At 47.1% G+C, this 27,445-nt stretch overlaps 9 protein-coding genes across 11 annotated transcripts; 4 read left to right on the top strand and 5 right to left on the bottom strand.

Moving 5' to 3' along the window:
- Positions 1–6,988: 6,988 nt before the first annotated feature.
- BDCG_09156 (mitochondrial import receptor subunit TOM40) lies at positions 6,989–10,096 on the bottom strand. The gene is made up of 3 exons (XM_045424945.1): positions 9,592–10,096; positions 8,870–9,514; positions 6,989–8,783 (listed from the first exon to the last, which is right to left on the bottom strand). Exons 1-3 carry the CDS (start codon positions 9,895–9,897, stop codon positions 8,676–8,678), a joined length of 1,059 nt encoding a protein of 352 aa, XP_045273543.1. The 5' UTR covers positions 9,898–10,096; the 3' UTR covers positions 6,989–8,675.
- Positions 10,097–10,228: 132 nt separating this feature from the next.
- On the top strand, positions 10,229–13,734 carry BDCG_09157 (elongator complex protein 2). Its single transcript, XM_045424946.1, has 10 exons — positions 10,229–10,671; positions 10,807–10,995; positions 11,076–11,111; positions 11,186–11,283; positions 11,411–11,580; positions 11,656–11,736; positions 11,812–11,919; positions 12,028–12,147; positions 12,215–12,772; positions 12,864–13,734. The coding sequence occupies exons 1-10, from the start codon at positions 10,658–10,660 to the stop codon at positions 13,173–13,175; spliced, it is 1,686 nt and encodes a 561-aa protein (XP_045273544.1). The 5' UTR covers positions 10,229–10,657; the 3' UTR covers positions 13,176–13,734.
- Positions 13,494–14,092, bottom strand: BDCG_09158 (ubiquitin-like modifier 1; the record flags this gene model as incomplete). The annotated part of the gene is made up of 3 exons (XM_045424947.1): positions 13,494–13,611; positions 13,764–13,943; positions 14,034–14,092. The coding sequence occupies 3 exons, from the start codon at positions 14,090–14,092 to the stop codon at positions 13,494–13,496; spliced, it is 357 nt and encodes a 118-aa protein (XP_045273545.1).
- A 186-nt stretch (positions 14,093–14,278) lies between these two features.
- BDCG_09159 (elongator complex protein 2) lies at positions 14,279–17,344 on the top strand. Its single transcript, XM_045424948.1, has 2 exons — positions 14,279–14,582; positions 14,685–17,344. The coding sequence occupies exons 1-2, from the start codon at positions 14,442–14,444 to the stop codon at positions 17,211–17,213; spliced, it is 2,670 nt and encodes an 889-aa protein (XP_045273546.1). The 5' UTR covers positions 14,279–14,441; the 3' UTR covers positions 17,214–17,344.
- BDCG_09160 (ATPase) lies at positions 17,035–18,829 on the bottom strand. Of its 3 annotated transcripts, none has more exons than XM_045424949.1 (3): positions 18,348–18,809; positions 17,417–18,184; positions 17,035–17,348 (listed from the first exon to the last, which is right to left on the bottom strand). In XM_045424949.1, exons 1-2 carry the CDS (start codon positions 18,475–18,477, stop codon positions 17,511–17,513), a joined length of 804 nt encoding a protein of 267 aa, XP_045282834.1. In that variant the 5' UTR covers positions 18,478–18,809; the 3' UTR covers positions 17,035–17,348; positions 17,417–17,510. The 3 variants fall into 3 exon arrangements, with proteins under 3 accessions (XP_045282834.1, XP_045282835.1, XP_045273547.1); XM_045424951.1 differs by having other exon boundaries at positions 17,138–17,348; positions 17,421–18,184; positions 18,348–18,829; XM_045424950.1 differs by having other exon boundaries at positions 17,138–18,184; positions 18,348–18,829.
- A 148-nt stretch (positions 18,830–18,977) lies between these two features.
- Positions 18,978–21,158, top strand: BDCG_09161 (tRNA dimethylallyltransferase). The gene is made up of 2 exons (XM_045424952.1): positions 18,978–19,135; positions 19,264–21,158. The coding sequence occupies exons 1-2, from the start codon at positions 19,040–19,042 to the stop codon at positions 20,896–20,898; spliced, it is 1,731 nt and encodes a 576-aa protein (XP_045273548.1). The 5' UTR covers positions 18,978–19,039; the 3' UTR covers positions 20,899–21,158.
- Positions 19,212–23,873, bottom strand: BDCG_09162 (protein rai1). Its single transcript, XM_045424953.1, has 9 exons — positions 23,576–23,873; positions 23,273–23,515; positions 23,061–23,092; positions 22,938–22,965; positions 22,831–22,838; positions 22,651–22,754; positions 22,403–22,573; positions 21,981–22,280; positions 19,212–21,883 (listed from the first exon to the last, which is right to left on the bottom strand). The coding sequence occupies exons 1-9, from the start codon at positions 23,648–23,650 to the stop codon at positions 21,738–21,740; spliced, it is 1,107 nt and encodes a 368-aa protein (XP_045273549.1). The 5' UTR covers positions 23,651–23,873; the 3' UTR covers positions 19,212–21,737.
- A 4-nt stretch (positions 23,874–23,877) lies between these two features.
- BDCG_09163 (uncharacterized protein) lies at positions 23,878–27,245 on the top strand. Its single transcript, XM_045424954.1, has 4 exons — positions 23,878–24,174; positions 24,260–24,498; positions 24,627–24,779; positions 24,934–27,245. The coding sequence occupies exons 1-4, from the start codon at positions 24,005–24,007 to the stop codon at positions 25,524–25,526; spliced, it is 1,155 nt and encodes a 384-aa protein (XP_045273550.1). The 5' UTR covers positions 23,878–24,004; the 3' UTR covers positions 25,527–27,245.
- On the bottom strand, positions 23,927–27,074 carry BDCG_09164 (uncharacterized protein). The gene is made up of 3 exons (XM_045424955.1): positions 26,008–27,074; positions 25,844–25,912; positions 23,927–25,730 (listed from the first exon to the last, which is right to left on the bottom strand). The coding sequence occupies exons 1-3, from the start codon at positions 26,774–26,776 to the stop codon at positions 25,633–25,635; spliced, it is 936 nt and encodes a 311-aa protein (XP_045273551.1). The 5' UTR covers positions 26,777–27,074; the 3' UTR covers positions 23,927–25,632.
- Positions 27,246–27,445: the final 200 nt, after the last annotated feature.

Here is a 27,445-nt window from a genome sequence, read left to right on the forward strand (position 1 = left end):
TTTCTTTCTCTCCCGTTTTCACATTGGAGTAGTGTATGTATGCCTATATGTACTGTTCTTGAGTTGGGTTGGGTTAACTAAAATAAAGAGATCGTTGAGTTGGTTGGTGATGACTTCATATCTGGTTATTTGAGGGCGTCGATCTCGTCTAGGTAACTCTTTTCTGTGCGTGGCTGACTGATGACTGATGACTGGCTGGTTGGCTATGACCAAGAGTTGAAAATTAAAAATATATAACCCCCTCGTTCCCCTTTTTCATTTGCGGGAGAAGAAGAAGAAGAAGAAGAGAAGAGCAATAATGACCCGAACCAAAACCAGTTGAGCGGATACGGGAGGGAAAAAAAAAAAAAGAAAAATAGGCCACGAACTGGCACGAACACATGTTTCATCCCATATCTGCTTCAGAATAGCTGAACCAAACTAACCAATGCAAGCCATTATTCCTTTTTCCTTCCTTCCTTCATTCCTCTCAGTCCAGCCCGCCCCTCTCTCCTAAACTGTATACAAGTGAATACAAAAACGAATGCACCAGCGATGCAAATGCAACGAACACACTGTCTTCAAAATGGGCACAGGGCATGTGTGTTGTGTGTGTGTTTGTTCAGCCAATCAAGGAAGTGAAATGAATCCATTAAACGCTGGAGTGAGGTTTGCAATAATCAATAATCACTAACCGAAGCCGAAAATGGATCCAGTGGAAGTGCCGAGTAAATGCAAAAAAAAAAAAAAAAAAAAAAAAAAAAAAAAAGAGAGAGAGAGAGAGAGAGAGAGGGAGGAAGAAGGTTGCAGGAACGGAACGGTAAAATTGATAAATGAATTAATACATACACAGTACATCCGCGCCCTTGATTGACTCCTTGAAGCCGATTGTCGTGTGGTTGCTAATAATCGCACGCCACCCCCTCCCCCGCCATTCCCGCCGCGCGAGAGCGTAGAAAGAAATGATTGCTTTTTTCAAGTGATATTTTGCTACGCTGCTGGAAAGAAAGAGAAAGAAAGGGCAGCTTGATTTGCTCTATCAAGGATAATATAAGTTCTACCGACCAATATTCATTCTCAATTGATTATTATTGATTTGATCAATGAACAAAAAAAAAAAAAAAAATCCATGGGGTTAGCTTCCAACTCTTTGTAGCTATCTACGGGAAGTTTCTGGATGCGACCAAGTTTGACTTCTTCTTATTATTATTATTATTACTGACTGTAAAAAAACCGATTCGGCAGAACAGTTTCCCTTTTCCCTTTGACCAATGATACCAAATCCCCCTTTTTTCCCACGGGTTGCTCGGGCACGCCCAAATCTTCTTCCATCTTTACGGTAACTAGGGTAGGCCATGTATGTTTTAAAGTCGTTGATTATTAGTAGTATTATTATTAGAGAGATTGGAACCCGGTGAATCCAACCTCGGGCTTGGCACAGAAAGAAACAATTGGGGAATTTTGTGCTCGAAACATCTTCCGGTAACTAGTTACCAACTAACCTAACCATCCATATTATTCAGAATAAATAATACACATGGGGAGTATCCATGAGTAAAAAATAAATAAGGAAATAAAATAAAGAAAAAGGGGAACTTCCATAGAAGCTGCTACTGCTGCTACTGCTGCTACTGCCACTTGCTACTGCCAACTGCTACTGCTCCTAACCCTGCCTCCAAAAACGAAAAAGCTGTAAATAGTTAGCTGTAACGTACGTCAGTGCTCAGGAGTGAACAACCAGCTAGCATAAAAAGAAAAAAAAAAGGCAATTAACTAGCGGCGTTAGTTTCTTTCTTCCTTCCCACAAACCCCCCACCCCCCACTTGCTCCGCGGCCAATAGTTACAAAACATATCGTCACTCAACTCCGTCATCAAGAAACAGACAAAAGACAAGACAAGACAAAAAAATGTTTTTTATACCTTATAGCCTGGTACAGAAACAGTGACGAGATATAATTTGTGTCGCACGAGAGTACCTAGGGACAAGTATGTACATGTACATGTACTGTACGCTAGGCGAGATAGAAAATCGGTATAGATGTTGATGTTAGGTGTGTAGTTCCCGTTTTGGGGAACCCAGCCCGGAGGAATTAAATTTCGTTCCCAATGTGAAATTCATTTCTTCCGGGCCTTCAGATAAAAAGGGGGGGAGGGGGGGGGGGGGGGGGGGGTGAGTAGGTGGGAACATACCCTGACCCATATTGCAACAATTGCAGGTTGTGTGGTCTTGTTCTCTTCTATATACTCCGTACGGTCACTGGAGTAGTTTGGTACCTACCTGGTACCTTGTTCTCTCTCCTCTCTCTCTCTCTCTCTCTCTCTCTTCCTCCCCTGCGCTGTATCAAAAAAACCCCAGCAGGCCAACAGAGAGGCTGTGGAAAAGTTAGCTCCTCGCAGTGGATAAACCGAGCTTGGGAGAGAAGGGGGGGATTGCAATTGCCTTGGATTGCATTGGATATTATTATTGGGCCGAAAATATGCCCGTCATTCGGTCCCGACCAGGGCAGCCAACCAGCCAGTCAGTCAGTCAGTCACCCCTGGCGCCATGGACAAGACGGTTGTCAATTATAGGCATAGACGGATACATAATAAAAGATGTCAGGGAAGCTTGGTGCCAGTTGAGGTCATGCTTGCTTCGGGAGGGGGGAGGGGAGGTCATCTGGGATTCGGACAAGGTTCAAGGGTGAAAAAGGTTTACTCAAAGAGAGCTCACAAACTTCCAGCATACCATACCTACTCCGTACTCTGTACTCAATTCAAAATATGAGTACAAATACCAATACCGCATAGTATAATTTATATTGCAGAAAAGTGGGTGGAGGGCATCGAGCTCTATTTATCATAAGCATGGCAAGATCGCCTTCTGTATGTTCCCAACCTAACTCCGTTTCCCTTCCCTTCTCTTCCCTCACTAAAGAGTAACCACAGATGACGGAAGATGCAAAAGGGAAAAAAAAAAAAAAAAAAAAAAAAAAAAAAAAAAAAAAAAGTCCCCCGAGACGAGCAACGTCCCCCCTTGCCCAGCATTTGGACATATATTCTCATAGGCCAAACTTTTTCGCAAAGCGTTCCCGCTCAGATCGTCTGAGGCCACTCTCGAGTCTTCAATTCCTAACTTACCCGTCTAGCTGCAGCGGTTAGTAGGCTGCTAGTTCGAGGGCCCTGGGAAAGTAAAAAAAGGGGGAAAGAAAGAAAGAAAGAAAGAAAGAAAGAGCAGAGCAGTTGTTATTAGTCTGTTACTCATGCGCTTGGTGCATGACATCGCTGCGGCTGTTCCCCTCTCCCGCCCCCGGGAAGATACTCCGTACATTATATCTTCTTGCTGTTGAATTTTTGGCTGAAAGTGGCAGGATAGATATCCCCAGCTGCGTTTCCGTACACTACTGTTCTTAGCTCAGGTTGGTGTGTCCATTATTGATCCCCCTTGGTGGGGAGGGGAAGAGGTTGTTAACTTGTGTGTGCATGGTTCGCATGGATGGCATACATTCATTCTCCCCCCCCCGTTCCGTTGATTCGAGCTAACTACCGACTAACAGCTGCTGTCTTGCTTTAGTGCAGAGTCTAGCGTGTTGCTCTTAGCAGGGGTAGAGAAATGGGTAGTGTATGTAGTGCGTCTGGGACTTGATACAAGAGGAATGCTCGTGCTTCTTTTTCTAATTTTTAATTCTTTTTAATTTTTTGATGCAACTTGAAGATGATAACTAGTTAATTGCTGTATCTTTCTTTTTTTCTTTTTTTCTTTCTTTTTTTCCTGTTTATGCGAGTACAGCTTCTCTTGTGTTTGTTTTATCCAGTCAGAATAGCATTGCATCATGATGTGTTCATTTTTTTTTTCATTAGGACTGATCCTCTAATAGTAGTTATGTATTGGACTAATAATAAATTCCACATCTCAACAAAGCACATCGTGCACGCATCAAAATGATTGGTTAATCACAGAGCTTTGAATGAAAAACCTCAATACTTTTTTATTTATACAAGCATCAAATGCTCGCTTACGCTCGCTTTTCTGCTTGCGCAGCCCCCTCTACCACCACCACCACCTCTACCACCCCTACCACCCCTACCACCCCTACCACCACCCCCTCTACCGCCCCTACCACCCTCTCCCCCTACCACCCTCTTCCACTCCGTATCACCCTGTATCACCCCTACCACCCCTTCTACCCCTTCCACCCCTTACCCTCCACCCCCTCTACCACCACCACCGCCTCTACCGCCCCGCAGCCCCCCTACCACTTCCACCCTCCCCCCGGACCACCCCCTACCCCCCTCTTACCACCCCTTACCACCCCTTCCACCCCTTCCACCCCTTCCACCCCTTCCACCCCCTACCCCCTCTACCACCACCACCGCCTCTACCGCCCCGCAATCCCCCTCTATCACCATCATCATCTCTATCACCCCACAACCTCCTTTATCACTTTCATTCTCTATCTCTACTCACTGTTATCACCCTTTTCACCTCTTTCACTCTCTACCCTCTCATCATCATCATTATCATCATCTCTACTTCTTCTACTACTCTCTTTCACTCTGTATCATCTCTATCACTATTATCAGATTAATCAGAGCTGTACAGATTGCAGAGTCAGCTATTCAATCTCATTCATGAATTCAAAGAGATGTATATAACATCATATGAGATTTTATTACAGAGTATTTAGCAGTATATACTATAAATACAGAGATCAAAATATGATAGAGATAGTAAGAGAGGAGTAGAGATAGTGAAAGTAATAGAAGAGACTGTAGAGTAGTAGAGATAATGATGATGATAGAGAGGCTAGAGAGTGAAAAAGATGACAGAGAGAGATGATAGAGATGATAGAAGTGAGAGAGATAATAGAGATAGTAAGAGAGGGATAGAATGATAAGATAAGAATAGAGATAGAGAGTGAAAGTGATAGAGAGTACTGTGAGGCAGTAGAGGCAGTGGTGGTGATAGAGAGAGTAGAGGTGATAGAGGTGGTAGAGGTGGTAAGAGTGAGTGATAAGATGGGGATAGAGGTATGGAGTGAAAGTGATAGGGGGTGTTACAGGGCGTTAGAGGCGGTGGTGATGGTAGGGGGTAGATAGAGTGGTGCAATTGGCAGGCGCCACTACATATCCATGGATTTTTGATGGGGTGCATGTGATGTCACGTGAGGTCACGTTACAGGGCATTTTACTCGGAAAAGTTGGTTTTTCTATAATATATAGAGAGATATTTTTTTTCTCCAGTTGTGGATTATTATTTTCTTTCACCCATTCCACTAGACAACAGATATAAAATTATAACAAAAACAAGTTTCCTCATTGAGAAAATGCTAATTTCTTGTGAGGGAAACCCTTTCTCTTTTCCTCTTTACTATGTTTTGTGAACTGTTGTCAGTGCTTATGACATCAGTTGATGCAGGTTGATAGATACATGCCCGCCGATGGACATGCGCACTTCTGAGTTATTATTGGGGACCACTTCATACAACAATTGAGGAAAGAGGAAAGGGGACAGGTATTTGGAGAAACTGAATCGAAAAGGCCGATCTCTGAACACTGGGTATATAACATCTCTAGCTATATCATGCAGCCTTCACTATCATCAACCTTGGAATCTCGAATCTCCCCGTTTCGCCTTGCCCTTTGGCAGCTACAGCTACCATACTGGCTCACTTCCATCATGCTGTACTGCCACTCCGGCATCGAGCGGGTACATAGCATAGAGAAATATACAGTATGTATGTACAGTACATACGTACATTCCATACGTGCAGACGGACGGAGAGGAATGAATGATCGATTGATCATGCAACAAAACTGGTTCAGCTTATCAATTGCCATCGTCTCAACTATTTCTGCATACATTTACTGCGGCGCTTGCCAGGCAGCAGGAAGAAGTCGGGTTTTAAATCTAACCTATAGTTCCTACACAAGCAACATTATTCTCTCGTTTCTCTATCCCTCTCTCTCTCTCCCTCCCTATCCTAGCTGGTCCTATTGAGGCCAGTTGAGAGAGGGAGTATGCACTTTCTGGGCCAATGCCATCTACGACATTGGCCATACCACGCCGATATACAAAAAAGGACGTTGTGAGGAAACATCCATTTCAGCGGGGAGCTCAGCTGGAAGCAGGCTAGATGGGATATGACACACTTGTCCATATATTTACTTGGGAGGAAAGGGATTGGGGGGGTGAGCGGGGCGAGAAAAGGGTATATTATAATATATATATCCCCTCCTCCCCCCCCCCCCCCGGCATATCCCCGGCTTCATTTCCTCTCCACGTTCGAATTCCCAAAATGAACCACCACAGCTTGCCTAAAGAAGTTAAAGAGAAGTAAAGAAAAGAGTCAAAAGAGGACTAACTAACTACGCTAGGGCTTGTTTCAAATAAATTTCGCTTCCCACATTCTTCTCATCTTCTCTTCTTCTCTCTTTCCCGTCTCTCCCTCTCTCCCCGTCGAATCCAAGACCGAGATGACACACCATGTAAAGCGCATGCATGTCAGGTCTCAATTGAAATCCTGCACGGGGTCACGGATCGGTTGCCCCCCCCTTCTATTGATACCGGAATAGTGGTCATGCGAGGCTTCATATATATATATATAGGTAATAGGTTGTTGGGGGGCACAGCTTGTATGATTTATGCCTGGCCCAACCTGGGGGTTCGAGCTTATATAGCTCATAGAGGTTGCATGCATGCATAATGAGGGATTGGCAGGAGGTCGGTTTCAAGCTCAAAGCGGTTTTTCTTCTTTTTTTTTTCTTCTTATTTTTTTTTTTACTTCTCTCTTCCTTTCTCTTTTTCTTTCTTTTCTTTCCTTCTTTCATCTCACGGTTTTCTACTGTTAATATAAATCGCGAAACAGCCTGGTTGTACGGCGGGGGAAAATGAATATCATATCATCATATATCATCTGTCAAGCTTCGAATTCGTGTTTCTTTCTTTGCTTTTGTGCTCGCTGTGCTGATATATTCTTACCCTGTAGGGCAGTGCACAGCCTGAGGAACTGCAATTTGCATTAATAAAGATAGTTAACTATGTAAACTATATAATCTCGGTGATATATATATATATATGTTTTAAGCTGGAGTTTTACACCCTAACTTACAATTGGAAGTTTGCTTTTACATTACGGAGTACAGAGCTTTGAGCACCCCCGTCCATCCGTCCACCCGTGCTCGTTGCTACGTCACTTGTTCTGTACGGGCAAATGTTTCCACTACGACAGAGGGGATATATGGAGTAAGTTAATGGCGGTTCAATGGTATATCCTGATATGCATACCATACCCAAACCCATTATTGCTAGAGCTGTCTGTCCTAAATATCTATGTTGAAAGGATTGGTTGGATGTGGATTCAAACCCCCAGCGCTAATCATATATTATTATTTCGTCTAATTCTTTGCCGTACTTAACTTGAGGAGAGAACTATAATATTTTACACCGGACAAAAGGTTCTTGCCCCTTTCCCTTTTTCTTTCTTTCTTTCTTTCTTTCTATTTTTTTTTTTTTTTTTTTTTTTTTTTTTTTTTTTTTTTTTTTTTTTTTTTTTTACTCCTCAAGCGGTCCTCCCTTTCTCCTCAGTTCAATCCAAAATCATCCCAAAAGGCGGAATTGACGGGCACGAAACTGCATTTGTCTTTTACGGAGCCTATATATAGTGGATGTCTGGATGGGGTAGGTTTCCCGCTTCAAAACGTAAGCTAGCATAAGAAAAGCGGAGGAGAAGGGAGGTAGGCTCATAAGCTGGATTCTTTCACTGAATCAATCCAGGCTGAACTCGCCCTTTTGACAATACGGAATGTATTCGACGTTAGGGAGCATGGAGTAAAGACTGGGCGTTTCAGGAACACGACAGGCGATGAATCATGGATGCGGGACAATTGCGCGACACACGGACGGAGGGAAATACGTACGCGCACCCAAGACGCGGACACAGACACAGACACAGACGCAGACACAGAAACAGAAACAGCTGACGAAAGCAGAAACCAAAACCACCATTGGGAAATGGGAAGCGGAGGGGATAAAAAGACGGAAGGGGAAACATGTCTATAGATAGAATATTGGAAATCGTAATGAACAGATGGAAATGGAAATGGTTTCTTGGAAATAGATTATATCTTTTTATTTTGTTGCTGTCCTAGTCCCTAGTCCCTAGCCCCTAGGGATAGGTAATTCAAGCCATCTCGGATATACACAAAAAAAAAGAAGTAGACAATGGAAAACGGCAAAGGAAGACGGGGAAAAAAAATAAAAAATAAAAAATAAAATGAAACAAAGGACACGCGCAGAATGACGAAATCTCTTTAAAAAATAATGGTCTCGAGAATCAGAAGTGTGGATGGTGGAGGCGTTTCACTTCTGCGCCAGTTACCCACAATGCTGCTAAGGGATTTGGGACGGGTGGATAGATGTACACGTAGATAGATGTGGATGTGGGGTGTAGATGGTGTGTGGGACGAAGAGTGAAGATATGATAGAGCTATTAAAACACGGGGTTGGAAGGGGAAGGTTAATTCGGTGGTGAGATGTGAAGGGGGGTGGTTTTCGGAGGTTGGTAGCAGAAAGGAGAGATGATGATAGGAGCAGGGTCGTGTAGAGGAGCATTGCGATTAGGATTTGTTTTCCTTGTCTTGCTTTTTGGTCATCTAGTTTCTTGTCCTTCTCATGTCATGCGATTGGACGGGAATGCATCGGGGCTTTTCAAACTTAGAATGGCGGGGATGGAACGTTGGGCATTTCGCCGGATTCTTGCTGCTCCATCAGCTCTTCCGAGGCCATTTCGAAGGAGACGGCGAGACCGATCTTGGCTTGTTGCTGTTGATAGTAATAGATTCGGTTAGCTGGGATTGCTTTTTCTCTGCCATAAATTTCTACCACTTGACGACATGTAGGAAACATACCTTGACTTGATCAATCTCTCCAGCGAAAGTCAAAGAGATAGGCATGGCGACGCGCTTTTCCAAGAGACAGCTCAGCTTGCCAGCACTATCGATTTGTGCGCGGAAGGTAGATGCTCTGAATTCGTATTTGGCTCCGACAGTCGTGGTGCCCTCTTTGCGGATGTCACCCATCAATCCCGAGGGGCTAGGGGCGAACTGGAGGTTCATATCAACGCCGGCCTCAACCTTATCAGACAGCTTCTTCCAGTACGAGGCATTGATGACGCCTTGAGCTTGAAGCTGGGCACTGGCAATCCAATCATCTCCCTTGTACTTGGCGCAATAGGACAGAGCAGTTTCGGGCGGGACGCTGAGGCCCTGTCGCTGCCACATGGCCTCAAGACCCAATGCGAGGCTCGGGGTGACGGATTGAAGATAGCTTCCGACGAATATTCCGGTGATGCCGCCTTCTAGGAAGGATGGGTTGAAGGCCTTGAGAGACGCAGAGAAGTCTGCGCCGGTGTAGTCGTTGTCAATCTGGATCAAACCCTGCGCACTTCCGGGCATTATCTGTGTGTTTGTCTTTGTAACCCATGCGGAGTTCCATCTGTAGTTGGCGACGGCGGCAAGGGCTCCATCACTACCGAGGTTTCCTTGTAGGAAGACCTTTTTCCACCGTTAGATCTATCTCCGATACCCCAACACGAAAGTTGTTACAGATGCGAGGTGGATTTGGTACATACCTTAGGAGATCCGAACATGGAAGAAAAGGCATACGGAGGCAGGGTTCCTTGCTGCGAACCCATTGTGAAGGCGTGGGAGACGCGGAAAAGAGGAGACATGCCGAAGACCTTTGTCAGATCTGCCCGGAGGCCTGTGAACATGAAATTGGAGAGCAGGACATCCTTTTGGACTTCTCTGGAGACATTCTCTACGGTTCCTGGATTGGACAAGCCCAGCGCTTCCCTTCGGGCGGAGAATGAACTATATGCATCTTTGAGGGCGTCGACTACAGAGTTATCTGAGAGGAAAGCGAGGGCGTCGGACATATTGGGCGGGAAGGACACGGAGGGTTCAATTTAAGACAATAAAAATAAAAAGGAATTCGAGGGCCGCCTCTACAGTGAACAGAAGGGAATGAGGCGAAATAAAATAGAAAGGTCTCAGTAGTAAAGGCAGCCCGGGAGCAATGGAGCTATTGGCGTATAACAGAACCTTTGCTCGGAGGATGGTGATATTGTTTCCAGGTTCTCTTTCTAGGAAATTATAGAGCGAAGTTGGAAGGTTTGAACATTTTGATACACTAGTGCACTTTGGGACTAGCGCCCCCCCTCGGTTCATGTCAGGCTTGGCGCTCCCCGTCCATCCCCAACCCCAACCGGGAGACGGAATATCCATAACAGAGAGAGATATATACAGACAAGGACATTCGTCAGCCTGCGTCTGGGCTGTGTCTGTGTCTGCGTCTGCGTCTGCGTCTGTTGGAAATGTCGCTGTTGTTGGCTGTCGTTCTCGTCTGCGGATAAGAACTGTTCGTTGTTGGGCTGAAGCTCTATTCCGGCTCTGGCCCTAGCTGGCTGCTATCTATCTATATACGCTTGCTGGGAGTCTGCCGTAAATCCCCCTCCCCCAAGTGACATACACTATTATCTATTCTCTCTATCTATATACACACACACACACACACACATATATATATATATACATCCTCTACCTACATTGTCCTCCCAAGCATATCTTACCAGATATCAGGGATCCAAATCCCATTCCCTCTGTTCTTGTGAGGTCAGGATCAGCACTACGTCAAGCATGGACACACTCCTGTATGAAGCTCCCACTACCACTATTATTCCTCTTGACCTACCACTATTATTCCTCTTGACCTACCACTATTATTCCTCTTGACCTACCACCTCACGGTTAGATATATAATTCCAGTCCTCTAACTAGCTAGTTAGGACAGCGGATGTCGTCGCAACCTCTCCCCGCTTCCAGAAAAAGTCGAGCACCTCCGTCGACGCCATCCATGATCTTCCAGAGACAGGCGAGCTTGCCCCCGCTCAGCTCTACAGCACAGAGTCCGGACGCCTCTTCCACTCCGGGCGTATAGTAATCATCACCGTCGGCTTGCCAGCTAGGGGCAAAACGTTCGTAAAGCCCTCATCTCTTCTTTTTGTTTCTTTTTAATAGGAATTTAGTGAGCTAACTCTCCTCGGTTTGACTCTAGACACATATCTGTTGCGCTTGCACGGTACCTCAGATGGTTCGTGTTTACTTCCATTGATTCATTTATCCTCAACTTAACTGTTAGTGAGCTGACCTAGCCGATATATATAGGCTCGGTGTGAAGACGCGGATATTCCATCTGGGCGACTATCGACGTGCGACTGTCGGGCCTGGTCAGGATGTTCCTGATGATTACTTCTTTGTCAACGGTGAGTGAACGCTAAAGTATTATCATTGTTGATTTCCCTCTATACATCCATTCTGGTACCCCTTTTCTCCCCCCTTAATTGCTAGAGCTGCTAGATAAGACCTTTCTGACAATGCAAAACTCTACAGCATCCGCCTCGTCCGTCCTCCTCAGACAAAAAATTGTGAAAAAGTGTAGAGAAGACATCTATCATTTCCTAAACCACGAGAACGGCCAGATTGCCATATACGACGCTGTGAACCCAATTGCCGCTGGTCGTCGGTCCCTAGCAAAGGAATTCGCTAAGCATGACATTGATGTAAGACCCCTGAAAAATGCGCTGGGTATAGTGCTATATGATGGGCAGGCATACTAACATTCACTTATTCTCTAGACACTATTCATCGAGTCGCTGTGTGATGATGAGAGGATAATTGAAGAAAATGTCCTGAGCGTAAAGATATCTTCTCCAGACGTATGTTGTCGTGCCATACATGTACCTCGCTGGGTGTGCTGAAACTAGTTTGCTGAGTTTTCTTTATGATGACAGTACGTTGGATGGGACCCCAAGGATGCTGTAAAAGATTATCTGGCGCGAATCTCGGCTCGGATACCGCAGTTTCAGACTATGAATGAATCGGAGCTGAATTATATCAAGGTTGGTAATTACGCCGGCACTCCTTTCACCATCCCTTCCTGAATTGTTTTTCTTTCTCTCATGTTTTTCCTTACTTAAAGGTGAGCATCATATTAACATGCAAGGTAGATGATCAACGCCGGCGAGCGCATGATGATCAACAACCGCTCCTTCGGCTACCTGCACCACCGGATTGTCTTCTACCTGCTCAATTTACATAACAAATCACGACATACATATTTCGTGCGGGTAAGCTTTAATACTACGTCTCCCCTCTGGACATGATAATTTGGCTGACAGTGCGAAACCAACTCAGGCTGGAACCTGCCTGGACCCAAACTCCTACAAAACCGACGCACCCCTCTCCGAACAAGGACTGGACTATGCTCGCAAAATGACCGAGAGACTCCTGCAGCACCGTGAATCAGAGAGACAGGCACTTATCGCTGAGCAGGGTGATGATGCTGACACGGAGTTGAAACCACTTACGGTGTGGACATCCACCCGGCGCCGGACAGTGGAGACTGCACAATTCCTACTCGAACGGGGCTACAAAATACGCCATCGGTCACAGATGAGCCAGTTGAACCCTGGTGTCTGTGAGAAGATGTCCGAAAGGAGGATTCGGCAGGAGTATCCTGATGAGGTTGCAAAGCATGAGATGGATCCGTATCATCATCGGTACCCGCGGGCTGAGTCGTACCATGACCTCGCCGTGCGTCTTGAACCGATTATCCTTGAACTTGAACGGGAGCGGAATGACCTACTTATCATTGCGCATGAGAGTGTCCTGCGTGTGCTGTATGGGTATCTGATGGCTTGTAATGCTGCAGATATCCCGTTCTTGTCATTTCCGCGCGATGAGATTATTGAGGTATGTCGTAAAACATTTTTCCCCCCCTAGAACCCTTGATAATATTCGTATATGCATGGCACACAACGTCTAACATATTCAAACAAAAAAGATCATCCCAGCAAGCTACAACAACAAAGCGAAACGCATACATATCCCCGATCTCCCTCCGGAGATTATCCCCGCATCGCCAGAGGATATCAAAATACCTGTTCCACCGAGTGGAGTTGTCTCTCCGATGCCTGGTGGGTTGGACGGGAATGGGAATGGGAGTACTAACGGCGATGGTGGCGGTGGGGGTGAAAATAGTGGTGTCGGTACAGCGGGACTGAGTATCCCGCGCGGAGCCACTCCGGCAGGTGGGTTCAGGCCGCAGAGGGATGGAGAGAAGATTTTGCAACATCATGCGGAGGATGTTGTTTAGGGTTTGGGCGTTTGTTTTTGTGAGTGTGTGCTGGGCTGAATGCTCTTCTTTCGATGATGAAGCTATGGGATGATGGAATATGTTGTCCAGTATTTCCCACGCATTTCTTTTATGCGTGATGTTTGATGTTTGATGATCGATAACTGATGCTTGATGTCTGACATGAGTGTTCATTCCTTCCTTTTGTTTTTCGCGTTTTCGTTTCGTTTGGCTTGGATTATAATATAGAAAAGAAAGAAACATATTTTTTCCCTTGATATATTGATTTCCCTCCTCTTACTTTGAACAACAGCGAAGAATTATCTTGTCCATCCCTCGTTACCCGCCATGCAACGTAGAGACGAATAATATATTATCCCCCTGCTGAATCTGATACTTCTCCTCGCCCTCTAATTCCCAATCGGCATCGTTTATTAGGACGAGGATCCCAGGCCGTCTAAATTTATATGTAGATAAGGAATTACATCCCCGCCATTATTAGCCAGAAATTCAAATATCCCTGTATTAATAATACTGATGCACACGCCCGATAACCAACCGACCATATTCTGAGGACGGAAAGAGAATATATAGAGGGTATCTACTTACACAGCCCCATCGACCACAAATAACTCCTGCCGCTGATCCTTCATGAGATTTTCTATTAGGTAGTGGACGAGGGAGGTTATGGATGTTGGCTCGGGTTCCCCGCTCGACGGGGACGGGTATGTGGCGGGAATGGAAAGGGTGTGTTTTCGTTTGTTCTCGAAGAGTAATTCGAGACCGCCACTGTGTTAGGATAAGGGTATGGATCTATGTTAGCTTGTGGACTGAGGGGGAAATGGGAGACGGAGAGCAGGAGGGGGTTTGGAATCGTACCTGAATTCTACCGTGATGGAGAGGGACTGGGAGGGAGATGGAGTGGTTATGGAGCCCATGATAACTGTTTGCTTGCCGGGTATATCTACAGATGAATAAATAGAGAATAAAAGAGATGTTAAGGTGGTGAAATTGTTTGGTGACCTAGGACCTAGAGTGAGTGATGTTAAAGTAATAATGTATGGGATGTTCTTTTTTTTTGTTGCGGGGAATTATTTTCTTATCGATAAGGAAAAAGGTTTGGGCTGAAATTTCCAACACCAACCATCGACAAATGGAATACATAAATAACACCACCAAGAATAACCCAACAACCTAGTTAAACGAACTTCAGGCGCAAATCGACATACATGGAGATATAATAATAGCCATCTCCTTCTGTTAGACAACAATCCAGCCGCCAGCGCCATGGCGCCCTCAACCCTCACTGCCCTCACCGAATACATCTCCGTTGGCGGAAACAGACATCCCTCCGCCGCGGACTGGGACGAGAACACGGGAATTCTCGCTTTTGGCGCTGATAACAATGTGGCCCTCTGGGATCCTACTGTATGCCCTTATTAATATTTCTTGCTGCTTGAGTCAATTGTAACAAATATAGTATAGTGTATATTCTTACAATTTGCTTTTTTTCTGTTGGAGCGCGAATAGGACAAATATAAAACGGGGGTATATGCTCTGTTAAACGGCCATACTGATGAAGTCAACGCGGTCAAATTCTACACGTTTCCCTGCTCAGATGGTGGTTCTCACCATTTCCTCCTCACCGGCTCCGCAGATCGGACGATACGGGTCTGGCGGCGGCAGGATAATCATGAATCTGATACCGCTCCATCTAAAGCTACATCTACTCCAACAAGACCGTCATTCTCGCACGTTGCAACCCTCGACGGCCACGACGGTGCCATAAATTGCATTGATGTCGCGCGCGGCTCTGGGCTGTTTGTATCTGGCGCCGCAGATGGGACGGTGAGGGTGTGGAGACTTAGAGAGATTAAGGGGGACAGTGGTGCTGCTGCTTCAACGATAGACGGCCAATTAATGCAAACGATTACGCTGAAGCCGAGGTATTTCGCGTTGACGCTCGCATTGAGGGCGCTTCGCGGGAAGAAAGAAGAAGGGGGGAAGGATGCCGGGTCTGCGCCACCTATGGTGTTGGCTGTGGGCGGAACGAGGACTGCGATACAGATATATGTGATGCAGGACGGGGGAGGGGATGCGGAAACGGAGGCACGTCAGTTCGAGCTTAAAGCTAATCTTACCGGTCATGAGGCTTGGGTGAGGTCTCTTGCTTTTACAGATATGGATGTTGAGCAGAGTCAGTCACAGTCACAATCACAATCGCAATCTCAGGATTTCTTCCTTGCATCTGCTAGTCAGGATAAATACATTCGTCTCTGGCGCGTTCATACAGGCGATGATGTTTTCCCGGCTCGAAAGAACGATGACGATGAAGGGGTAATATTGGGAGGGAACCTCGAGCAGACGCTTTCTAACAAAGCGCATGAATTCGCGGCGAGCGGATCGAAGTATTCGGTTACTTTCGAAGCTCTCCTGTTCGGCCACGAGGACTGGATTTACACCGTCGCATGGAACCCGGACCCAAAAAACCCAAAGCTCCTCTCTGCCTCTGCTGATAACTCGCTCGTTATCTGGGAATCGGACCCGGTATCTGGTGTCTGGTACTCCGCCGCGCGCATGGGTGAGATTAGCTCTCAGAAGGGATCTACCACCGCCACGGGCAGCACTGGTGGGTTCTGGATCGGCCTCTGGTCATCCCGTGGTGATACGGTGGTCAGCCTGGGCCGCACAGGTTCTTGGAGATTGTGGGAGCATGAGAGCGAGTCCGATTTGTGGGTACAGAACATCGCTGTTACGGGCCATGTGAGAGCGGTTAATGGGATTGAATGGGAGCCTACAAGTGGGGGCTACCTGCTGTCGACGAGTTCAGATCAGACTACGAGACTACATGCGAGGTGGAAACATGGCAATGACAACGGGTGCTGTTACTCATGGCATGAATTTTCCCGCCCACAGATCCACGGCTACGATCTTAACTGCATTGCTTCATTGGGACCATGGCGCTTCGTCTCCGGCGCTGATGAAAAGCTTCTCCGCGTCTTCAACCAGACAAAAGCAATCGCAAACCTCCTCGAGAATCTAACCGGCTTCACCGGCGGAGTCAAGCCGGCCGACATGCCTGAGGCCGCTAACATCCCCGTTCTTGGCCTCTCCAACAAAGCCGCTGACGACGACGTAGATCTCGCCGACGAAGGAGGAGAAGATACCCAATCCGCACCCGCACCGGAAGCAACCCCACAAGCCTCTGCTCTCCACCTCCCCCACCCACCCCTCGAAGACCATCTCTCAAAATACACCCTCTGGCCTGAGCACGAAAAGCTCTATGGCCACGGCTACGAAATCTCCGCCCTCGCCACCAGCCACGACGGCACGCTCATCGCTACAGCTTGCAAAGCCAGCTCGCTGGACCACGCCGTTATACGCCTATACGACGCTGCAGCGACGACATGGCATGAGATCAAGCCGTCGTTGGCGGCGCATTCGTTGACTGTTACTTGTTTAAGGTTTTCGGCGGATGATAAGTTTTTGGTTAGTGTGGGGAGGGATAGACAGTGGGCGGTTTGGAGGCGGGAAGGTAAGGAAGAGGGGGATGAGAAGAGGGGGGTTTTTAAGTTGTTGTGCGCGAATCCGCGGGGTCATTCGAGGATGATCTTGGATGCGAGTTGGGCGCCGGTTATTGGGAGCAGTGGGCCCAGAGTGTTTGCGACGGCGGGACGGGATAAGACCGTGAAGGTATGGGTGCAGGAACAGGAAGAGAACCAGGGGGTGTCTTTTACGTGTAAATCTACCATTTCATTTACGAGTCCCGTTACGGCTATTGATTTCCTATCTGAGGTTGTTGGCGGGGATCGGTTTTATCTTGCTGTCGGTTTGGATACGGGGAGGATTAGCCTGCATGCATTTGCGATTGATGGGCTTGGGGAGGTTCAGGAGGGGATGGCGTTGCCGGGGTTGGAGTGTCCATCGAAGGCTATTACGCAGTTGGCATGGAAGCCAGTCTGTGCAGAAGTAAAAGAAGCGGATGAAGGGTATGAACTTGCTATTGCGAGTGAGGATAGCTCAGTGCGGGTTTTTAAGATTTTGGATTTGTTTCCATAGCCAACGGGAATGTTATTAAATGAATGTGTCACATGTGTCATGGACAATAACTATTTATATATGAACATAGAAATTTTTCCTGGATATATTTTTGGCGTTGAGGCCTGCCTCCCTTCTTTGAAGCTCTAAAAAGGCCTTCCCAGTCATCAGTATCCGAAGTCCCAAATATACAGTAAAATGAGCTTATGGTGGTTGAAACTCACTTACAACGAAAGCATAATGCGCCACATGAAGCATAGCTATAGGAAAAAGTGCCCCGTTTTTGCAAATACCAATACCCTCTATATCGGCCTCCCATTATTCAACCGGAAGCTGTTTCCCCTCTCCCGGTAGGCCCGGCCGTGGTCCTCTCTCCCTCAAATCTCTTTTCAACCACTCCAACACCACCTCTCCCAACCGACTATTCTCGGAACCAGAAACCTGCTTCCCCATCTCAAACTTCTCAATGGGTCCCGAATCCCTCACCCGGCCCAAATGCATATGTACTAGGTGCGTCGGCCACTTGGCCAGATTATCCAAGATATGAGTAGCATACACAATCGTACACTCCCGCTCCTCCGTCTCCCGCTTCAGAAACCCCAGAAACTCACTCCGGCTCAACAGATCCAGGTCCACCGTGATCTCATCAAGTAAGAGCAGGGTCCAGGGCCGTAACAGGCCCATGGCAAGTTGTACGCGGCGTCGTTCCCCATCGGAGACAGCGTGCATGTGCCAGTTGAGGTCTATGTCGAGGATTCGGACGAGTTGGTCGCGGCGGGCTGGGTATGCGTCACCGCCGACGGAGGCTAAGAGGGTAGGCACGTCTATATCTGTGCGGACTATGGGATTCAGAACCCATTCGACGCCTAGGTAGGTTACGCCTTCGAGACCTGTGGTGAACGGGTCTATGCCGCCGATTAGCACGGTGCCGTGGGGGGCGAGGCGTTTGCCGGAGAGAAGGCGGAGAAGGGTGGTTTTGCCGGCGCCATTGGCTGTGTTGTTTTTTCCCACCAGAAGGGGGATAGATTTGTTAGTAAATAGTTTAAACTCGGTGGCTAGTTTGTATATATGTCTATGGCACCTGTATGTGTTTAAGCGGGGGTGGGGTGCGGGGTGGAAACGGGAAGTAATTCTCAAAAGGAAAGGGATATTTACCGCCAATCAGTAGGGTTCGGCTGCCCTTAGGGAGATCGAGATAGATATCAGTCAGGCCAGTAGTGCCATCTGCAAATTTATAGTTGAGACCGCGGACCTGGATAGAGGTATTGGGACTGGATGGCGTCATGAGGCCCGGGAAGGAGAGGAGAGGGCGGGGGCTGCGGGATGGCTATTATTTTTAATGTTGATGGCAGGTTGAGAATTGCTGAGAGGCGAATGGGGTGTCTATTCGGACTGCTAGTTTCTACAGGTATATTGAGAGGAATTGAAGTCGTTGTATGTAATATAGTAAGTAGAATGAATGATATCTGATATCCGATATCTGGCGGAGGGGGGATGTCATGTATTTATACGGTATGGCTGTGTATTGTACTCACTCAAGAGGCTATGTTCTACAGTTCTATTCTTTGAAACTACAGTAGGAAAATGTCTATGTTGTGCTGATTACTACATCTTCGAGATCGTTTAGTTTATCTTGATAAATTTATATATTATAGAAAATAGATATTGAAAGGGTGAAGCTACTCCGTGTTGCTCTGCGTTTCTGTTGTATTATAAATACACCCTAATACGACGGGTTAAATACAGCTCGTTTAACATTTTTTAGCCTCAGGCGTCTTTGATAACTGAACGTCGTCTATCCCCCGATAAAAAATCAACAACTAAAATATGAAAAATTCCAAATCCTGATGCTCAGGTTCGTCTGGTCGCTGGGCATGTCTTCTAGAGTCCCAGGAGAACCCCTCATTGCCGTCATCGGCGCGACGGGAACTGGAAAATCTAAGGTATGAACCAAAAGCCAAGCTGGCAATTGCTTTTATATGCATAAAATATATCCTTTATATCAATTGTGATGCCTGCCAAACAATAGAATTATATTGTAAAAGATTAATAAGTTAATCCCGCCTCACAGCTCGCCGTCGACCTTGCCACCCGTTTCAACGGTGAGATCATCAATGGCGATGCCATGCAGATGTATAGGGGGCTGCCTATCATCACCAACCAGATCCCCATTGAAGAACGGCAAGGCATCCCGCATCATCTTCTTGGATGTATAGGTTTTGACCAGGAGCCCTGGCGCATTAGCCATTTCAAAAGGGAATGTCTACGTATCATCAAGGAAATCAGGGCGAGGGGGAAGCTGCCCGTTCTTGTTGGTGGGACGCATTATTACACTCAGGCAGTCCTATTTAAGGAAGCTATCTTGGATCGCGGTGGGGAGAGTGATGAAACTGGTAGGAGTGGTGACGAGGAGAAGTTGTTGATGGATGGGGAGAGTGAACCGATAGATGCTGCTACTCGGCGATCTGAAGATTTTCCCATTCTAAATGCGGCTCCAGAGGTGATATTGCAGAAACTACGGGAAGTGGACCCGGTAATGGCGAGCCGCTGGCATCCTAATGACACGCGCAGAATATGCCGCTCGCTGGAGATCTATCTGCAGACTGGCAGACCTGCGTCAGAGATTTACCAGGAACAGCAAAAACTCAAAGATGCTGCCAACATCCCACAGGAGTTAGCGGATGTAGAAAATACTGCCACCGATATTTCACCAGCCTTCGCGGGCGCTGGCCATCTGCGCTTTCCGACACTTCTATTTTGGGTCCATACTGAAGACCAAGAACTAACTCGCCGGCTCTCTCGGCGCGTCGATAACATGGCCGAGCAGGGCCTCGTCGCAGAGGCGGAGTCACTGTTTAACTACCTCAACGAGAAAAGGGCACAAGGGGTTGAGATAGATCGCACGCGTGGCGTCTGGGTGTCCATAGGCTTTAAGGAGCTGGAGCCTTATTTCCGGGCACTTCCGCCTTCCGCCCCCTCCGCCTCCCACCCCACCGGCGCCGGCGTGGGGAATATTATCAGTGACAGCGCTGATAATAGTACAAGTATCGCAGTTCCAACCCCCGAACAACTCGCCAGCTTAAAACAATCCTGTCTCAACTCCATAAAGTCAGCTACTCGACACTATTACCGCCAGCAGGTACGATGGATCAGAGGCCGGTTATGGAATGCCCTAACAGACGCCCATTCTTCACGGCAATTATACGTTTTAGACTCGACGGACGTCAGTGCCAATCCCGGCGCTTGGGATAGCGACGTGCGCGAGCCTGCTGAACGTGTCGTGGAGGCGTTTTTATCCGGAGGTGCTGAGGCGTGTCCGGATCCCCGCGAGCTTTCGGAGTCTGTGAGGAAGGTTTTCGAGACGCAGCTGCGGAGTCCCGTGGCGACGGGAGAAGGGGAGGGGGAGGAAAGGGCTCGTCAGAGGACTGTGTATAAGTGTTCGACGTGTGATGTATGTGGGATCACAGTGCAGTCGGATGAGCAGTGGGAGGTGCATGTTAAGGGGAGGAGGCATAAGAGGGCTGTTAAGAGTGCGGAGAAGAGGAGGGCAAAGGATGAGTATTTTGAGGCAAGGAGGGAGAAGGGGGATATTTATAAGGGCGCTATGGATGGTGATCGGAATTTGGATGAGGGGTCGGGTGGTGAGGTGGCTCAGGGGACGGGGAACGGGAACGGTGAGGATGAGGGCATCTGCAAGGACAAGTGATTTTCTTGTTATTTTTTCGGCGGATTGAACTTTCTTATTTTATTCTATACTGATGCATATAGCGTGTTGGATGGGCGAATATATCTTTTGGCTGTGATACCCATGGATTATGGAATTGGTTTCGGTTAAAGATCTCAATAATTGAGGGTAGATAGCAGATTGCATAGGGAATTGGTACAGAATAGGAAAAATATCTGCATGCAAGCACCTAGTTTTCAATACGATTTTCTTTCTTTCTTTTACCTTTAAGTAATCGTGAGCTATACGCATATCTGATATTTATCCATGTTTCAACGTGCATAGCATTGCCAGCTTATGAGAAACATGTCTAACGCAATCAATAGTTACAAATACACAAGGTTCCATATCCCTTTCTGTCGACAACACCATAGAAAGAATAGAGAAAGGAATAGGCCCGATATGATATCGCAATCACTGTTAGTCTATCTGACGCCACGTCCACGTCTTGGAGCGCAAACCTGAAGGGACGTCCAAATGAAAAGAGCCTGCAGCTGTATGGATGAAATATTTCTTATGCATACTTTGATTCATAGTCCCACTGCCTCGTTCTTTAGGCTCCAAGGCGCCGTATCGGCTTAGAGACGGCGCGTGGGTCAGCCTCGTACACCACTGACCTCGCCCCTTCGCTCGATTTTCGATTTGGACATTCCTGGCGAGCGAATATTAAATAGGATTCGTGAGTTTTGGGCCGACTTGGGCATTCGGGACCCCTCTCAATTGATGAGGGATATAGGTAGACAACTAGTCAAATCTGCGGCCTGATGTTGAACTGCTGAACCATGTGTCTATCGCCGCAAAGCCTGTATTGCTTTCAGTTTTCACTTTGTAGACCGCCAGTCAACAAAGGCCTGAGAAAGGATTCCTCCATGTCCCGAATCCTCCAACTTAAAAACCTCAATAACAGGAGATTTCTCCTGCCGGCGGATTCTCCATAATCCCTCATCCTTGATTACGAGTTTGAGCCCTTGTTTTTATCGAAATAATTAGCCTATACCCAGTGTATAATACCTCATTGAAAAATGAACTAAACAATAGTTTTAGCGCTGATTCAAACCACTTACATTCCAAAAGCTTTGCCGTGAAATTGATACAAACATTCCCATCCCAAGTGCCTTTGCCCTTCCTGCTAACTAGCCCTGGTATATCACGAGTGGCCATCTCTTCCAGCCGGCGGAGGATACCATGTTCATCGCGGAAACCGACGATGATTTTAGGCACACCGAGAAGGAACGATTGGGCCCAGAATTTAAGCAACTTGCGCTCGTATTTGAACATATCTCTGTCGTTGCGGATTTCGGCAGAGGTTTTTAACTCGACCCAGTTTATGGGATCTTCTTTTCTCTCGGGTTTACTGTCCCATACTAACAATTTTTATTGTAGTTTATCTTCTGTTAGTTTTCCGTGGAAATTCGTTCCCTTTTCTGTAAAATCTGTCTCTGTTTGACGATTTATTGAGAGGGGGAATTTTTGGAATTAGTCTCACCAGCGTCAACTTCACCACCGAGGACAATTTTGCATCCCCCTATCCCTGTGCGAACGACGGAACAGTATTGTGCTTTATTGTTGACAACTTGGTCTTCGCGACCCTCAATCTTTTCACGAGGTGTAGCGTCCCATGGCTGATCCAAAAGAGATAGCGTTTCAAATTTATAACCTGGAAGGATGCCGCGAGGCATTAGTTGATCAAGTTGCCATCTAGTTCCGCATGCATTCCAGGTGGGAGTTTCGTACCCCAAAATGCCATCATATCCTGTGAAGGAACGCCGGGTGGCATCTTTTGGTTCCTCTGTGACTGCTTCTGGGCAAGTTTATATGCGTTGTTTTCCTCGATGAAGCTGGAGCAATTGGGCAACCAAGCGTTAGAAAGGGGTTTAGGAAGCCAAAGACTTAGAATTTTAATTGAGCACTTACATTGAACCCTGTCGAGATTAATATTAGAATATTGATATTACTTCATTTATGTCTCCAATTACATATCGAAATAGTAAAAAGGGCGGGTAGAGGAGCAGAAAACTCACCTGGTAGCATGTGGCATTCATCTCAAACCTATTGAAAACCACCTTCAGTCCCAAAACTTAAACCCTTTAATCATCATTTGCTTCTTTCATAATAGACACAGATAATACATGGACAATCAGTACCCGTTCATATTATCAAACGGCGCTGTCATTATCTTTGCTGAACCCATCAGCCCATCTTGCTCCGGACCCAGGTAACATGGAATTGAATTGAGTCACAGTCCAGACCGGAACTTCTTTCCAAAAGAATATATAGGTGCGAAAATGATATATAAAAACAAAAGGAAAACTCTAGAGAAGAGGGGAGAAAAGTAGAGAGGGTATAAAAAACACACCTTTGTCATCATCCCCCTCCACGTAATGATATCCGCCTCACATTGCGTGCCGGTTTTCTTCTCCATATCAATTATCGTATCCAGAAGGGCATCTAGGTGCTCATCGCCCGTGTCATCGAGCTGCTCAAACGTATCGAAGCCCTTATTTAGATCAGCCGGTAGGCGTGGAGTGTAATAGTAGCGCAGGGAGGACTCGTCGAGGTGGAAGTTGTGCTGGTCGTCGTAGGAGAAGTAGGCGATTTCCTGAAGATGGGCGTTAGATTGGACAGTTTGTTTTGATATTTTCGAGCTCAGAGGACTTGCTTTTGGCCTGCGGATGGCCGCATTGAACCCGGCGAAGCGTTCAACGGGCTGGATATCAAAGATTTGGGAGTTCATGGAGTTGGTGGTGTCGGCGCAACGTTGGATATGATATGGAGGTATGGGATACGGAGTGGAATTGGAATTGGTCTTTTATATCAAGGCCATATCTATTGGAAAACAGCAGTAGATTTTTATTTGTTCAAAGTGTGCTGCGGATAAATCCTTGCTTGTGGGATGGACATTTATTTAATTGTTAGTGATGTTTGATGTTTGGTTGTTCCCAGCTGAGAAAGCTTAAATATTTTAAATATCCTCCTCTCCGCCAGCTTCAGCCTCCACTCTCCTCATAGAGCTAGCTATTCAATATACATATATATTTAAAATATGCTCAACCAACACCTGAACCAGCCCTCTTCTCTCTGATGATGGATGCTCTACTGTAGTGCTGTTTTCGTTCCACACTCTCAGACCTGTCTAAATTCATACACCACACATATCGACATCCCTCGAAACCCCTCCATCCACACACGCTATCCCACCCTCACCGAAACGACCATGACGTCCCGAATCGAAAAGACCATAGCCCGACAGCAAGAGAAGTAAATAACTACTAGGCCCCTTACAAAATAAAAGGAAATAAAGAAAAACAAAACCAAATCTAACCACATCCTAAACTACCTCCAGAATCGCCGCAGGCGCCTACTACGAATCCCACCAACAACTCCGCGTCATTGCTGCCCGCTACCTCAAGCAGCAGAACTACGATGCCGCCGCCGATATCCTAGCAGGAGGTGCAAAGGCTCTCCTGAGGGCCCCTGGCGCATCTGCGTCAGGCGGTGATTTGGCGATTATGTTGATTATCGATGTGTATAATAAGGCGGAGTGGGAAGTGGGCCGGGATGAAGTGGGGAGGGGGAGGAAGAGTATGTGCCCTTTCGCTTTACTTTTTGATCCTTGAGTTTATTGAGCAGGGCTGTAGAAGGGTGTACGCACGTGTGGATGTGGATATGTGGTTTTTAATTTACTGACGGGTTTAAACTTCAAACGATAGAGCGGCTGATTGAGCTGCTGCGCGACTTCCCGCCGGAGGAGCCTACGAGAAAGAGATATATGAATGAGCTGGTTGCGTGGAGCGCGCGGTTTGGAGAGTTGGAGAGAGGGGATCCAGAGATACATCATGAAATTGGGTCGTTGTTTGCGCAGGGTGAGTTCTATATTTAACTGGACCGACCTCCCCTCCCTTTGGTAGACATAGGATATGCCTGGGAAATAACCATTCGTTATTCTTTCCAAGCTATGAAAGTGGCTTTCTTTATATGGCTTATTCGAATTTGCTGACCCATTGCTATCCCCTCCAGAAAACGAGCCCTACGACGCTGAGCGACACCTAGCCATTGGCACTGCAGACTCCGCTGAGGTCCTCGCCCGCCTCGAGTATGACTGGTACACACACGACGAGCCCCACACAGCAGGCATCTACGCCTCCCGCGCTGTCTTCCCCTACCTCCTCACGGGTAACCTACGCGACGCCAACAAAGCCTTCCTAATCTTCACCAGCCGCCTCTCGTCCTCAGGAACCAGCCAAGCCCTAAACATCCAACAAGTCAGCAGCCAGAGCGCAGACGTGCGCGTCTACCCTTCCCTGCCCCTTTTGAATTTCACAAGTCTACTACTGCTAGCGATCCAGCGCGGCACGGCGGATTTATTCAGGCAGTTGACCAGGCAGTATGGGATGCATATACGGGAAGTGGACGGATGGGAGAGGGCGTTGGCATATATTGGCGAGTTATACTTTGGAATCAAGATTCCGAAGCAGTCTAATCCGCTTATGGATATGATGGGGATGATGTTTGGAGGTGGAGGCGCTGGTGGTAGAGCCGGCGCAAAACCTGCTCGACAGCAGAAGACCGCAGGGAGAGTGGAGGCGCCGCCGTCGATGGATCTTGATTAAGAGGGGGTTGTAGCACGTTTGCTCGTCGGGAAATTCATGGTATAAAGCTACCACAGGGAATAGCCCATGGCTCGCGTATAGTTCACAAATTTATGTAATGAATGACCTAGACACGAATTTCATCTTCGACCTCGTACATCCAAGCGTCCTCGTCCAGCGAGGCGGCCTTATTCCGTAGGCTCTGCTGTATAAGGAGGAAGATTTCTGTTATAAAGCGCGTTAGCAAAGGGGACCTTCCAGGAGGTATATCATGCTCCAGTCGTGGCCTATACTTATGTATAAAAGTCGGTAAGAAACGAAAGAAAAAGAAAGCTTACCTGGAGGCTCACTGTGCAGCTGTCTACTGCGATTCCGACACATCATCTCCACAATACTCGCCTCAATTTCTATTAAATACCGCATTGATACCATTAGCTAGAGAACTCACACCCGAAAAATATATCAGAAAAGGCAAAAAAAGAAATGTGGAAGAAAAACATACTCTCCTTCTCCCTACCCCCAATATCCCCCGTCCCGCCCACACCTCCCACACCTCCCACACCAATCCCATTACCGCCTCCTCCCCCACCCCCAATCTCCACATCCATCCCACCTCCCCCTTCCTCGCATTCATCCTCCCACATCCCTACCGGCAACACTGGCACATCAACCTTGTACCCGCCGTTCTTATCGCGGGCTACGATCTCGCCGTTATCTAACGAGGAGGACGAGGAGGAATGGGGTATTTGTTGTGCATGCGTATTCCCATATCCGTACCCATGTCCATGCCCATGTCCGTGTGGGACCGAGAGGGAAATCGTCGGGACCGGGTTGAGGGCGTTCGGAGCACCTGCGCCGGGTGCTGTGGGGGGGTTGGTACTGGTATTTGTACCGACATTGGCATTGGCACTGGAGGGATGTACAGTCGATGCGGAGCTATGTGTTGCGGTGGAAGCAGATGAGGCGGGGCGACGGCTTAGGTGGTGATGGTGGAAGAGGTTGCGCCGGACGGATGGCATTGTTGTGGGCGCGGCGTTGGTTCTGCTGCCGCTGCTGGTAGCAGTAATGGCGGTGTGAGTGTTGGAGCGTGTAGGGGCGGCGGGAACTCTTGCTGTAGTTGTGGCTGTAGTGGCGGAGGAGGTAGAGACTGAGCGGCGGGATGTTGTGGTTGCTGCGGCGGCGGGGGCGGTTGTGCTGGATGCAGATGCGGAGGGGATGCGAGATTGATGCGGATGGCGCGTGGGGTGGTGGCGGGAAGAGGACATTGTCATTTATTTATTTATTATTTTTTATATCCGCGGTGTTTAACGGCAGATTTGTATGCAATGAATAGGTTATGTTTAAAGTGAGTGTTGTTCATTGTGGGATGCATTGTTAGTTCATAATTTGTGATACTATTTAGGGCGGAGCTATTTAGGTGGGTTATGTGCTGCGGGAGCCAAGCATGAGAGTAGCGGAATAGGTATTAGGTAGGAATGGATGCTTGTATACGACGGGGATAAGTATAATAAAGGATGGGAAAAGAGAATGAGAGTTGTGTGTATGTAAAATATATAAACTTGAGCTATAACTCTCGGAGAGGTTGAATGAAGCTAAAGTTGAGGCTCTGCTAGAATAATTTGCATCGGGGAGCCGCAACCACAGAAACTTTGGCTGGCTAACAACTGAGGTTTTGGTACATGTACACATATATTCGTAAGATTTATATCTATAATTATTAAATAACTTGGTTTCAACGGGAATTTTGCTAAGATATTTCTTTTTTCTTTCTTTATATACATATATCTCCTGTCTGTTGTGGATTAAACTCCTGTGTCTGGCCATGTTTGCTAGAGGCATACTCCGTATACTTCCTAGGGTCGAGGAAACAAAAAATATCCATCTCGGTTCAAGAGCATGGCCCGAACGGAACTGTAGCTAATCTGATAAGCGCAACTGGA

This window comes from Blastomyces dermatitidis, assembly GCF_000003525.1.
Source record: "Blastomyces dermatitidis ER-3 genomic scaffold supercont1.14, whole genome shotgun sequence".
Taxonomy (NCBI): domain Eukaryota; kingdom Fungi; phylum Ascomycota; class Eurotiomycetes; order Onygenales; family Ajellomycetaceae; genus Blastomyces; species Blastomyces dermatitidis.